Raw genomic sequence first — 14,479 nt, 5'->3', positions numbered from 1 at the left:
TGTCACATGAACTTTATGACAATTTCAGTTGCCAATATATAATCATATAAATATACCAAACCGACGATAAGGGGGAAACAAAAATGAAATAAAACATAAAAAGACATATAGACGGATCTGCTGCGAAAAAAAAGAAAGAAATCTCGTAATTATCAGTTAGCGCTTCCACTTTGAGGAGGACCTTGTGCATGCAGTAAATGCCACCACTTTAGTTTTAAAATAGTATTAAAAAATAAGACTTTTTTTTTTTTCCTTTCCTGGCAAACCACGTGTGACACAGAATTTTACAAAGTATAGCAGAAGAATAAAATAGTGCACGATAAAGCTCAGCTCCTAAAGCTCCGGGGTCATTTTCGGCTTTTCACCGTTTGTCATACTAACTCACCAGGTGTGTTGGGCGGGAATACAGGAAGTGACGACGGCCCATTCACCCCAGGGAGTAGCACTGGTGGGAGGCCAGACAGGCCTGGGTAGCCAGACGGCAGGCTGAGGCCGTGAAGTGCGTTATTGTTGTCCACTGCAGTCTGCTGCTGACCGGGCAAGGCCAGTCCCTCGCCCACCTTCTTCATGCGGTCTAGTTCTTGTTGGGCCATGAGCTGACGGACAGTGGTCGGTGCTAGGTAGTCCTTTTCTCTATCCACCTGGTTCCCCAGGGTTTCTTGCACTTTGGCAATGTGCTGCCTGGAGAAGATGTGGTCGCGGACGGACATCCGGGCCGTGTACTTCACACAGCACAGGGTACACTCTGGTCTGGGTCCGTCGGGTGAACCTTGACTTATCATGAATGGCTTTCCGATGTTGATTTTGAACTTCTTCTCTTTAGCACGGGCGTTCTGGAACCACACTTGGACGACCCGCTTGGGCAGTCCGATCTCGTTGCCCAGCATCTCACACTCTTGCATTGTGGGAGTGCGGTAGTCGCTGAAACAGGCTTTGAGGACTTTGAGCTGCAGGTTACTCATCTGGGTCCGAAATCGCTTGTGGCCTGGTCTGTCCCCGCCGTTGCTGCCTTTGCCTGATTTGAAAGGGTTACCCGTCCCAAAGGGACTCGGTGAACTGGGATCAGCCAGGCTGGATGATTCACTCTGATCATTGATGTCGTCCATGTCATCGTCCCTGGAACTAAAGTAGGAGTCACAGTCTTTTCCAGAGAAACTGAGGGCTGGGCTGACCATGCTGAGCTGGAATCTGTCGTTTCCACCGTCAGAATTAGAAGCCAGGTAGCTCTTGTTGTCGCCCAGCTTGTCACCGCCGTTCGCCGTCAGGTTCTCCACTTCATTGTTATTATACTCATCTCCTGTGGTCGCATCGCTAATGGCTGTATTTATTGACGATGTCTCATCGAAATCCATCTTGCAGAGATCGTAAGATGAGGTTTCTGCTGAATTCATATTGGGCCCTTCAATTTCATCACAGTTTTCAGCTTTTAAGGATGAAGGGCTTAAGAAGTTTTTTATCTGCGCCTCGGTTGGTTTAACTGGGGTTGAGGATGCAGCTGGCAGCTCATAATCATTTGGCTCAGACTTTGTGGGCAGCTGTGAGAAGTCAAAGAAGCTATACTTGTTGGGGCTTTCACCTCTGTCGTTGTCTTGATTCATGGTAGGGCTTGGCGGCAAGCTGAAGCCCGCCTGCTTCGCCTCGTGCCAGTGTCTGGATCGAATGTGGCTATCTAAGGCAGATTTAGCCTTGAACAGTGCTCTGCAAAAAGGGCATTTCTTGTGGGACTGGGATGCTCCTATGGCCCGAAACTGCCCCTTTCGCTCCCTGGCTCGAGTGTTCTGGAACCAAACCTGGACAACTCTCTTCTTTAAGCCAACTTCACGTGCGATGTGGTCCAACATCTTGCGTGTGGGGTTGGAGTCCAGGAGGTATTTGTCATAGAGAATCTCCAGTTGTTCTGGCGTGATGGTGGTTCTCAAACGTTTGTCTCTGTGCTGCTCTTCGCTGCTGTTTCCGCCGTCTTTATCGTTGGCGTTTTCGTCCTTATCGTCTAGTTTTCTCTTCATTCCTCCAGAGCCGGCGACAGAGGCCAAGCCGGAGCCACCCTGAGAGGGGATCTGGGAAAGGCCTCCTGACAGCAGCTGGCTAGCCATCAGGGGGTTGTTGGGGTCAAATATCATGTACGGCATATCGATGGGTCTTTCGAGGAACTGAGAGTGGAGAAATTGGTTTTGGGCGGCCAAAAAATGCATGTGCTGGTGCTCTTGCCAAAGCTCCACTGTGGGGAATGCAATCTTACATTGGTCACACTGGTACTGAAGCATCTGGTGAGGAAGGCTATTGGTGAGAGAGGAAAGGGCCAGTGAGAGTGGGCTTGACGGCACCGAAGCTGCTTGCGGCTGCGAATGGGGTCTTGACATTTGCGGCTGGGGAGCTTTCTGCGGGGGCGGCTGAGGCGTGCAAGCCTTGGACGGTCTGGGTTCCGGTAGAGATTTGATCACGGGCGAGGAGGCCGTCTCGGTGGGTTTCGGCTCAGGTTCAGGGGCGACGTCTGGCTTTGGAGAAATTTTACCAACGCTGGCGCGAGGAGAAGCCATGACGGGGGAACTGGAGCCGGAACTGGCAACGTTTCCTTGCAATTGTTTGGGCGGCTCTGAGAGCGTGTGGGGGACCTTCGCTGGGCCCTGCTCCATAAAGTCATCGTCATCGTACATGCTTTCGTCGTTGATTTCCTCGTCTTCGTCCTTGTAGCAGATCTTCTTCTGGTGAGTGATCAGGTCGAAGATGCGTGGGAATACAATGTTGCACTTCTTACACTGGTACTGCATGTTGCTGGTCCTGATGTACCGTTCGTTTGTCAGCTCTTTTTTCTCGCTGTCTTTGGAGTCCGCCTGGTTCTCGTAGGTCTTGCGGGCTTTCTGACGGGCGTTCTGGAACCACACCACTATGACGCGGGTGGGCAGGTTGAGCACGGTCGAAAGCTGCTCGATCTCGTCGTCTTTCGGATACGCGTTGGTGTCAAAGAAGTCTTGAAGAATCCTCAGCTGGTAGTCAGTGAATCGAGTCCTGGAGGACCTCTTGCTGAGACTGGACGCGTCGGATCTGTAGCAGTCGTGCGCACTCAGCTGCGGCTCCATTCGAACGTCCTCCAATGTCGTAATGGGCGGAATGTTGAAGTTGTAGGGAGAGTCTTTACTCCGCTGGCGCTCTTTGAAGAGTGTGTTGCGGAACCAGTGCTTGATGACTTTCTGAGGCAGGCCGGACTTTTCCGACATCTCCTGGATTTGCTCCTCGTTGGGCGAGTTGTTGATGTCGAAGTTCGCGCGCAGTATCTTAAGCTGGTCGTCTGTGATGCGCGTGCGCGGGCGCTTGAACTGGGACTGGCGAAGGAAATTTGGGTCAAGGCCCAGCTGTTGCTGGCAGAGCTGCGTGAGGTCTGTGGACAGGGCGTCCATGCCGGGCAGCTGGAGGGCCAGCTGATGGGGCAAGCCCGGGTGCTGGACTGACTGCATCATCAAAGACGGGAACAGGGGCAAATCCAAGGGTACTGGGAGCTGCACTTGAGGCGGCGGTGCAGGTGCAGAAGGTGGAGGAGGAGGCGGCGGCGGCTGCGGTGGTGGAGCCTGGTGCAAGGGTTGGTGCGGGGACTGATGGGAGACGGGAACCGTGGAAGGCGCCGGCGTCTGGGGCTTGACGAGTGAGGTTGCCGACGACGACTGCGGGGCTGTGACTGGGGATGGGGCAGGAGGCGGCGGCGGCGGCGGGGGAGGCGGCGGAGGCGGAGTCTCGGGCGAAGCAGGGTTTATCGGGTAGAGCTTGTCGTAGGCCTCCCTGTACTGCTGGGCGAACTTCTCCAGCTCCACGTAGGGGAAGAAGTGGCTGTGCACGTGCTCCTGGTGACTCTTGAGGATGAGCATGTTGGAGAAGAGCTTTCCGCACATCCCGCACTCGAGCTTGTCGGTGTTCAGCTCTGCTTGCTCAGCCCCCTCTTTGTTTTTCTTCTGGTTTCTTTGCCTGTTTTCATTATACTGGATGACCAGCTCGAATCCAAAGTTCTCCAGCAGGGCTTTGGCTGCGTTGCCCCTCGCTCCAGACACGATACGAGGCGGCGGAATCAACGGCTCGGGAAACTTGGACTTTTTGGAATCTTTGTTGTCGCTCAACGCCTCCCCACCGCCTTCGCTCTTTGCTCTGTTTTCTTGTTTCTCTAATTGGTCCTCTGCCTCCCGAGACATCTGAATTTCGGAAGTCGTCACAGTGCTGCATTCCATTTTTGGCTTGTGGTTCTGCACCTGCTGGCTCTTCTGCTGCTGGATCTGGGACTGCGTCTGCGAGGACTGCTGCTGCTGCTGCTGCTGCTGGTGCTGCTGCTGCTGCTGCTGCTGCTGCTGAGCCTGCTGCTGGGCCTGTGCCTGCTGCAGCTGATGCTGCTGCTGCATCTGCTGCTTCAGGTCCTCCAGGAATGAGCCGCTGAGGCCGGGCATCCCAAAAGCGGCCGCAGAGTGCAGCGCGAGTTCCGGACTGATGTTGAACTCTGCCCCCGGGATGTAGAAGGGGAAGAGGAACTGCGGCTGTTGGAACTGCAGGAGCGACTCCGGGGTCATCGGAAAATGGGGGAAAAAAGCCGGATTGAGGAACTGGGGCTGGAAGAATGCGGCCTGCTGCTGAAGCTCATGCTGCAGCTGCAGCTGGAGTTGGGCTGAGGACTGCGCGGACTGGAGACTGGACTGCGCTGATGCATGGTCGGCCATCGCTGCTTGTTTCGCGGCGCTGCTGCTGTTACTTTCTTTGGGTTCCGCGGTGCTCTCTTTGCTAGCGGGCGTTCCACTTCGGGCCGCATCCGAATTGCTGTTGCTTCCTTGTGCGCTCGGAGCCGGGCTTTTGGCAGGCACCGGAGCGCCACTGCCGGCGTTCCCACTCATCTCGGTTTTGGCTGTCCTGGCTTTGGTCTGGTGGAGAACGGACCTCATGTGAATCTCAAGCGTTGAGCTCTGGCTGTAGGCGACGTTGCAGATGTTGCATTTGAAGGGTTTGTTGTCAATGCTGTTGCTCGTTTCTTGCGGCACTGGGCTCGACGCCTCCTGGAGAACTTTCTTCAACTTGTGCAGGTGGGACACCGAATTGTAGTGGACGAGGAGAATGTTCTTCTGGGTGAAGGACTCCTTGCACACTGTACATTTGTAAGGGCGAGAGGGGTCCAAAAACTTTTCCATTGTAAAATTGGGCCCCTTCCTAAAAGGCAGGGTGCGTTTTGGCTCTGCTCCCATGTCATCGAGCAGAGAACTACTGTCACTTCCTGTGGGACTGGGCTTCTCTTCCTGGTCCATTTCGTCGTCTTTATCCAAGTCATGATCAAAGGCCTGAGCTTCCTCCAAGGCCCTGGCCTCACTCTCGGTAATGTCTCCGTTCAGCGGCAGATTTCCTATAAGCTGCTGCACCTCGGCCTCGCTCAGTTCGGGATGTCCATTTTCCAAGTGCTTCCTCAGAGCCATGAATGTCCTAAAGCTGCGCTGGCAAAGGCTGCACATCGTGGCTGCTCGGATAGCGTGGTACTGGGAATGGATCTGAAGCTTCTGCATCGTCTTGAAGGCCAGGCTGCAGTGGTTGCAGCGGTATTTGTAGACGTGACGATCAGACACCGACAGCTGCTGCTGCTGCTGCTGCAGCCTTTGGAGCTCGCTGGGATGGTCCTGTAAGGTGTCGGGGGACTTGCTATCATTTCCTAGCCCGCTCGCTCTCTTCCAGCCTGGGGCCTCTGAGGCCTCCTTTGGGGGTTTGAGTTCCTCACCGAGGAGGTCTAATTCATTCTTGTCCTGAACGGTCGCCTCATCTCTGGAGACGTTTCCTGAAGAAAATAGAAATCGACAAAAATTCAATCCGAGTACAGATGAATTAGGACATTTTGCTTGATAATTGAAAGACGGATTAACTACACAATCAAAATGAGTGATTACAATAGTTACAGCAAAATGTGACACTGACCTTGAGACTTTCCTGATCCATTAGTAGGAGAGGAGGAGGAGGAGGAATCCAAGGGGAGACCTTTGTCTTGTCCAATTTGGGGATGCATAATATTATTTGGTGTCGCTGTGTCAGGTCCAGTAACCTAGCAAACAATGAAATGATCAATATTTGAATAAAGTCTCAGAGATTCTAGAAACATTCTTAAATACAGAATTTAAAAAAGCTTTAAAAACTGCTTTGTGCCACGGTCTGCAAACACACTGAACCCGAAATGATGATTTTGTCAATATTTGTCTCTACATACTGTGAGAATCAGCTTCTCCACGCAGTCGGGGGCCACGCTGTGGAGGTGGGTGAGATGCAGCTGCAGGTGAATCTTGTTGCTCAGGACGTCCTGGCACAGTGGGCAGCGGATCACCGGCTGCATGGAATGCTGGGACATGACGTGGAGCTGCATGCGGTTGGCGTCTTTGCTGCTGTAGTTGCAATACGGGCACTGCTGAACCTTTGAGAACAAACAAGCAAAAAGATATATATATATATATATATAATCATCAATATATGTCTTAAGATTTTGGTTGAAGGCTTTTCTATGCCTCACACCCTCCACCAAACTACACCTCTTTTCACTCAGCCGTGCTGGCCTCAACGCAGAGAGAAGCTTCAACCATTTTTTAGCCTAATTCACTTAAGTCCCTCAACTCCGGCAATTTTATTAGCGGGAAAACATGATTGGCCAGAATTTCTAATCAGGGCATTACGGATGACAAAAGGTGTGGACTCTTCCAAGCTGTGCCCCGTCCTCATTACAGGGAGTACTCTAAACGTAGCCGCCTCCCCGCCACCTGTCTTAATAGAATCCATTTCTGAAATGACTAAGTCGCCCTCCTTGCGGTGCCCAGAACCAGACAAGCTAATACTTCATAATCTAATTTAAAAACACATATAATTTAAAGAGATGCAAAAAGGGGCGACGGAGCAGGTTGAGGCAGCCTGAGGCGAGCGCAGGTATTCCGCTAACAACAGAGAGCGGCCCACCGCGCGCGACGCTAAAAAGTTCAGTCAGTGAGGCGGGCGGGGGAGGGGTTGGAGGCGGGGGGGGCGGGGCTTAACCCTTTGATGCAAAGCCGGTGCAGGTAATTGCTCTGCGCTTAGCTTAGCACTTCTGCGCCGTTTCGTGCGTCTTCCCACTAAGCGCGTCCATCGAGGCTGGACATCATTAGCGCTCCGTGCGCCACCTTCCTTCACGGGAAAACCAAACGGAGGCATTTCCCTTTAAGCCGGTGACAGGACGGCAGAGATGAGAGCGAGTCGCAATCGCAGAGGCCTGGCGCTTACCTGCTCATTTGCAGACGTCTTCCCCTCAGAAGACTTGGGCCTCTTCGGCGGACTCTCCATCTGCTGATCCGACAGGAGCGAGTGCTTCGCCATCGCATTTGGTCCGGTAACCTCTTTGGATATGGCGCTCATTCCTAGAAAAGAGGGCAGCAGAGAGGGGACAAGAGGAAGTTTAAAAAACAAAACAAGTTTCCCATTGTCTGATCATGTCACATTGTTGTAATTAAGATGAGGTTGAGGCTAATAAATCAAATCGCTTCTCATGAAGCATTGAAAACTAAACTTCTGTTTTTAATAAAGACAAAAATGCCAAAACATAATTGTCAGTCCATTTTTCTCCATCAGAAGCTGGTTTAAAGACACATTGCTGTGATGCATCTTCTGGAACACGACCGGAGCAATATATTGTCCCAACCGGCTTCCAAAGAAATAAGAAATACACAAACAAACAACTGAAATGTCAGACATTTCCTCTCTGTATCGGATCACACCTCTGCCACACTGCAAATACAAACACCGTAAACGGCAAAAATTAACATCCGTTGCCGAAACAAAAAGGTGATGATGTTTTTTTTTTTTTGTTTTTTTTTTCTTCGAAAAAATAAATAAATAAGAGATCCGACACGAGCGTATGCGCTTGCGTTTGGTACACTGCCGCCTGTTTCCGCCCCGGGGACGCGAGAAATGGAGGAAACTCAGGCGGGCTCATTATCACAGCACGACATACATTAAATGTTATGGTAATATTATACAGTTCATTAGTTCATATACATTTCCCCAGCTGCACTCGCTAACACCGGCGTCTGAGCGAGATGCTGAATTCTTATTTTTTTTTCCCGGGTTTATTGATTGATTGATTTATTTATTTATTTTCAGGTGAACGCGGGCATGTACTGCAGTGCCGTGCCGTGCCGTGCCTTGCCAGATGGGGGGGGGGGGGGGGGGTCTCAGACGCGGCCAGATCGCCACCCCCCACCCCGGTTGTATTTAGCAAGAGATGCCGCAGCCGCTGATAAATCTTTCATTAGGCTGGTCCTGAGATACAGGCCCCCGCTACACTCTGCCACTGCAATTTACCCAGTCGGCACAACACAAAGACACTGCATCCCAGCAGCCGCCCCCCACCCCACCCCTCCCCTCCCCGACCAACCCCACCCCCCAGCCCTCTTTCTTCCTTCCTCTCTCCTGAAGCCACCACCACCACCACCCCTCCCTCCCCTCGTCTGGTCACTCAAGGCAATATGCGAGCCTCACTCTTGCGAATCAACGCTTCACGCTGGATGCACAAATGGAAGGAGGAGGAGGAGGAGGAGGATGGAGGGGGGGGGGAATCAAAGCACTGATACATGGAGAAAGGGGGTTGAAAAAAAAATTTTTTTTTTTCCTCTCCCCCCCCCCACCCTCCTTGTATTTCATATTATTCCTCGGCCCGTGCTTGTATTGGGCGCATATCAATTCCTCCGACCCATTCATGCATTTTAATTCTGTTGCATTAAGCAGGCATTCCACTTATTTTATTTGTAATCCCCCCCCCCTCCCCTCCCTGCAACCATATCTGGAGCCTGAAATATTGGCCTGTCAAGAAAAGTGACAAGAGCGAGCGAGGGAGAAAAGAAAGGGTGAGGGAGGAAGAGAGAGAGGGAGAGAGAGTAGAAACACACACACACACACACACAAATGCAGACAGACAGACAGACAGACAGACACAGGCACAAGGGCACAATGCGAAATTTCCAAGAACATCCCGGAATTGCTGGGCAGCTCGGAATGAGCGGGGTAATCTCGCCCGTCTCCCCTCTTGCTAGTAATGGCCCCCGCTGCTCCTGCTGTGTATATGTGCGGATGTATTATGCGCTCGCTGACAGGCCGGATCCCATTGGCCGGATCCGGCCGAGCGCTGGAAGTGCCTGTCACATCACCTGACCTTTTTTTCTTCCCCCCCCCCCCCCCCCCCCCTCCTCTCCCCCACCTCCCCCTGAATTTATCGTGGCCATCTTCTAATTCCGAATTTCAATTTTTGCCTCCGTCTTCTGGTCAATTTGCGGCTAAATTGCGTCCTCGGCCAGAGGAGATGAGACGGCGGCGGCGGCGAGACGGGACAGGACGTGGCTGAGAAAACATTTGCAAAGCAAAGGGGTGGGTACGGGGGGGACGGGAGCCCGACCAATCGCCATCGATTACCGTCACGTCGGATGCAAATGCGCGCGTCCTAGCGCCACGCGGACGATCTGCCCTTCCCTCGCTGCTCGACTTTGACCTGCCGACACGCGGCGCGCTGATGATAACAAATGACAGAACCTCGAATGAACCCCGAACGGCTCGGATTGCAAAGTTGCGCCGTGGCCACCTGCCACTGAACGTCTCTCCTTCAGAGCCGCCTGTTGTTTTCCAATGGGGTTTTTTGTTTTCCCGCACACTGGTTTACAGCGGCAGGTATCGAAAACAGCAGAAGACTGGAGGACAGAGGAGGAGACGAGCCGGGGGGTGGGGGGGCAGAACCCCCCAGAACCCCCCCCCGTCCTTCTAGTTTCCCTTTGTTCCTCTGAGTGTGCAGCCTCAAATTACCCCCTGCATCCCTTCTTCCCCTCCCTCCTTCCACCATCCCTCCATCCGGAGGTGCAGCCCAGTGGAGCACAGGCGAATAAACCTCAACGCTCCCACCCCCCCCCCCCCAGTCCAATGACAAATGCCCACGTGCGGCAGGACCCCCCGCTTGATTAGATAAATCAAAAGGTGATTTATGACACTCAACCCGGGCCCCCCCCCCCCAACCCCACCCCAGTTTGCATGGCTGGGTGGAGTGGGGTTGGGGTGGGGGGGGGGGGAAGCGGCGCAGCCCGCCACCCATCTTTATTTGCGGCTGTCAGTGGCGTTTAGGCGGCGGGGGCAACGAAATGCAGAGCAAACGTCGCAGAAAAACAGAAGAAAAAGAAAATGGAGGTAGAGACGCGACCCGCAGAGCGAGACACACCGAGTTATTTCGGTCCCGAATTGTTCCTCGAAAAAGCCTTTTTTCCAAGTCTTGCCTTTCTCTCGAAAAGGGGCGATTCCCCCCCCCCGCCAGCTTCCCTTCACTGCCACCTCCTCCTCCTCCTCCTCCTTCCCCTCTTCCTCCTCTTCGCTGCGGCGGACAAATTAGATTTTCGGTGCATTTCATGGAATCGCCACACGCCAGGAAGTGCGTCGTGACGTCGCCGTTACAGGAAACGAAACACAAACGGGCGACAGGCCACTCCCACGGCGGTCGTATTTCACGAGAAAGAATCAGATTTCCGACTCTGACGTTTGATTTAATAGAAAAGGTGGAAAAAAACAGCAAAAAGGCCGCAAACGCAGACGCGAGGTTGGTTGGTTGGGTGGTGGTGGTGGTGGAGGTGGCTGTCAATTAAAAGAGGGAGCAGGCCGGGTGGCGGCAGCTTGGATTTAGTATTCAATTTAGCCGTCGTGAGCCCTGGAAGACGGGGCTAAGGTTACGGAGCAGTAAATCTAGCAGGGGGAGCCGGCCAAACAGGCCGGGGGGGGGCGGAGGGGGTGAGGGAGGGAGGGGCCGGGCCGGGGCCAGCCAGCATGATTTACTGGCACTACCGCTCCGAGGTTACGCATTAGCCTGACCCCCGGTCACCTGATAACATTACACACCAACAATGCCGCCCCCCCACCAAACCCAAGGAGAGCCCAAACTCCCCGGCTGTCGAGCGCTCGACGGGCCCCAAATCCAGCCAGAAAGGGCGGAAATGCTCTCAAACAGCAGCTGCCTTGTAGTTTACATGTCTTATTACATATATATATATATATATATATATATATATACATATATGTATAAACTACCAGTCAGACACACCTTCTCATGCAATGGTTTTTCTTTATCTTCGCTCCTTTCTACATTGTAGAAACATATTGAAGACATCAAATATATGAGCAATACATATGAAATTATGGAGCAAAGAAAACACTGTTAAATCATTAAATGTTATATTTGAAGGGTATATGAAATGTCACACTTTTTGTTTACTACATGATACCAGATATGTTTTTCGCTCATTCATTGTTTTGATCCCTTTAGTGAGAATCTAAGTAAAGAGTCATTAACATGAAAGAAAAGCCATTGCATGAGAACGTGTGTCCAAAATTCTGACTAGTAGTGCACATATATATACAGTATATATATATACATACACATATATATATATATATATATACATATATATATATATATATATTTTTTTTTTTTAACTAGCCGCTCCTCCTCTTTTCTCCCCCGCCAAGCCAGACAAAAAAAAAAAAAAAAAAGAAAAAAAAAAAAAAATCCCGCTCACGGTTCCACTCAGAGAGCTTGGGCCCCCTTGTCAACTTCTGACAAAAATCACCCGGGGACGTTCAACAAGCTGTCGTCGGGCGGAAAACCGAGGAGGAAGGAAAGAAGGACCAAAAAAAGAAAAAAAGAAAAAGAAAATAGCTGCGGGCTCGCAATTAAACATGCTAATGTCTTTAATATATTTTAATCTGGTTTTCAGAGGGGGCTGGGGGGGAAAGGGGGGCATGGCTTCTCGTCGCGTCGCAAAAAAAAAAGGGTGTGTGTGGGCGGAATTTGCGAGACGCATGCAAATGCCGGCTGGGAATATTCTGCATGTGAGGAAGCTAATATGTAATATTTAACATCTGATCTTGTTTGCATGCCATTCTATGTCACCACCCCCCCCGCCCACCATCCCTGACTTCCTCCTCTCCCCCTCCCCCTCCAACCCCTCCTCCTCCTCCTCCTCCTCAGCCCATCTGCACATTTCAAAACACGCAGAGGGGAGAAAACAGAAGAAAAAAAAAATTAATACGCAACATTTGGCTGCGGGAGTCGTGAGTAATTTCTCCGACTAATTCGAAGCAGGTAGAGTTGTTGCACTTCTCCTTTCGGCTGCCTGACGGGCTCATTTCCAATGCCGGGGCTCCTTTGTTTAGTTGGTTATTTATAAGAAGCGGGCCCCTGAGCCACGGCGGTGAACATGCGCCCGTCTACACACGCGACACAAAGCTATCTGGAAGTAATCCACATCGGAGAGGGTGGAGGGGGGTGGAGGAAGGCGGGGGGGGGGGGGACATTTGCATGGAAAATGCAACATGGATTATAATTAATCTAAAGTGACATGGGATTATAAAAGACAATGTAAATGAAGCGGTGGGTGGGGGGGGGTGGAGGAAGAGGAAGAGGAGCACTTTCTGTCTTTCCTGGCCCCTCCCTCCCCCACCTCTTCCTCCTCCTCCTCCTCCTCGCACTCTCTACATTATATCTGGACCCTCTTTTGTTTAAAGGATCTCAGTCTCGGAGATGAAGTGCGCAGCAAAAAACAAGCCGCTGCTCACTTGGTCACACTGTAATCCATCCATTCCCTGGAGATCTGCGGACGCACGCACGCACGAGAGCGCACGCACATAAACACTTGCAGCTTGGCGGAGATTTTCGCGGCGAAAGGACAGAAAACGCTAAGTCTTACGACTTTAAGCTGGGAAAAAGGAGGGCAAAAATAATAACAATGATGAAAATAATAACAATAACAAAAAACAACTCGGCCCCAGCGTCTCGGGTGATCAGCGTGGCAAAAACAACACGATGACGTAGCCAGGCTCCGCCCCCTTTTTTCCCAGCTCACTTCCTGCAAATGTAGGAAGCCAGTTTGCCTTGTAAAAAAATAGAATATGTGAGCTTTTACTTGCAAACGACAGAACATTTATCCCCGGAAAAAAGAGCAGGAGGCTAGAGGATGTTGTGGCGGCACATTTTTTTTTCTTCTTAATTTTAATTTATTCTTGACAGCAGCCCGCTACGCAGGCGTCTGTTTTGAGGGTGACGCGACAGATTTGGCGCAACATCGGGAACGGGGATCAGAATCGTCCGCCGCCGGCCCTTTAAATCTCGTCCCGTCCGGAAAAAAACACAACAAAAAACCCGCCAAGCAATGCCGTCCCGGTTATATTCCATAAATTTCTTGACATTTAACAAAACACGCTTGCGTGCGCACGAGTAGGCGGCGTTGAGAGAAGGGATGGAAGAATTCTTCTTCTTCCTTTCTTCCCCCCCCCCCTTTTCTTCCCGGTGTTAAATGACAGCGGTAAATGCATGGATGGTGGTTTCCCCCCCCCCCTCCAACCCCAACCCCACCCCGACCGACAACCCCCCCCCGCCCCCTCCGTCGGCGGGCGGGTCGGTCGGACGGGCCTGTCAGAGAGATAGAGCTGAAAGATAGATGACTGGCCAAACTAATAGGCCCCAGCCTCACTCAGCTCTCCTTCTGCCTCATTGAGCCTCACATTATGGCGCCAGGTATGGCATGCTAGGAGGGAATGAAGGAGAGGAGAGGAGAGGAGAGGGGGGGGGGGGGTAGATGGATAGAGGTTGGCGAGAGGGAGAGAGAGAGAGAGAGGTGACAGAGAAGGAGAGACGTCAAGTAGAAGAGAGAGAGAGGGGGGTGAAAGAAGAGAGAGGGGAAAAAAAAGAAAAGAAAGGGGGGAGAGAGAAAGACCACCCCCCCCCCCCACCCCCCATGCAATATTCATCCCCTAACCGTGGATTTCCATCTCATACATAAAAAAGACCGTATGAATTCTCATTTTGGGAAGAAGGGGGGGGCGAATCAAATCTAACAAAGCCGGGGCAGTTCCCCCCCGCCCTCCTGACCACAGGCCTTTGTTGGCGACCCAACAGAACCCAATAATAATAATAATAATAATAATAATAATAATAATAATAATAATAATAATACATTAATAATGATAAAAAGACAAGAAAACAAACAAAAACGAGTCTCCCTGCTACCACGCGACCCGGCGTCACGCAAGCTTTCTCTCAGCCGAAGGTAAGGGGCAGGTGACGGAGGCGGAGGGAGGGTTGGGGGGGGATCGGATTGGACGACAATTAGAGGATGGATAGAGCCGGAGGGAGGGAGGAAAATGGATGGAGGACGCGGTGGAAGGAAGAGAGGGAGGAAAAAAAACTAATTTGAGGGGTTGCAAGGGATGCGGGTGCGATATTAGAAAAACATATACACAGCCCCCCCCCACCCCACCCGCCCGCCTTCGCCGACCCCCCCCACTCGCCCCTTCCTCTAATCCTGTGCTTATGAAAAATTAATATGTCATCGGAGAGGGCACAAGAACCAGAAAAGATTAATGCAAGGCGCTTATAAATTACAAGCACGCAAAAGTGATTTGATTAAAAAATAATCTGGGGTGGGGGGGGGAGGTTGGG

General features: G+C 51.7%; 1 protein-coding gene across 1 annotated transcript in view; it reads right to left on the bottom strand.

The window, feature by feature from the left end:
* The window catches only part of zfhx4 (zinc finger homeobox 4), an 84,229-nt gene that overhangs the window by 4,649 nt on the left and 65,101 nt on the right, over positions 1 to 14,479 (bottom strand). The window contains exons 8-11 of the mRNA XM_076051061.1: positions 7,243 to 7,376; positions 6,209 to 6,409; positions 5,923 to 6,046; positions 386 to 5,785 (exon numbers count right to left, since the gene is read on the bottom strand). Coding sequence (XP_075907176.1) covers positions 386 to 5,785; positions 5,923 to 6,046; positions 6,209 to 6,409; positions 7,243 to 7,376 — 5,859 coding nt within the window. The remainder of the gene's footprint in view (positions 1 to 385; positions 5,786 to 5,922; positions 6,047 to 6,208; positions 6,410 to 7,242; positions 7,377 to 14,479) is intronic.

Source organism: Nelusetta ayraudi, unplaced genomic scaffold (genome assembly GCF_046127955.1).
Source record: "Nelusetta ayraudi isolate G7.1 ecotype Tasmania unplaced genomic scaffold, CSIRO-AGI_Nayr_v1 ptg000132l, whole genome shotgun sequence".
Classification (NCBI taxonomy): Eukaryota; Metazoa; Chordata; class Actinopteri; order Tetraodontiformes; family Monacanthidae; genus Nelusetta; species Nelusetta ayraudi.
Note: the sequence above shows the minus strand (reverse complement) of the source record. Positions and strands in the feature narration are given on the sequence as shown.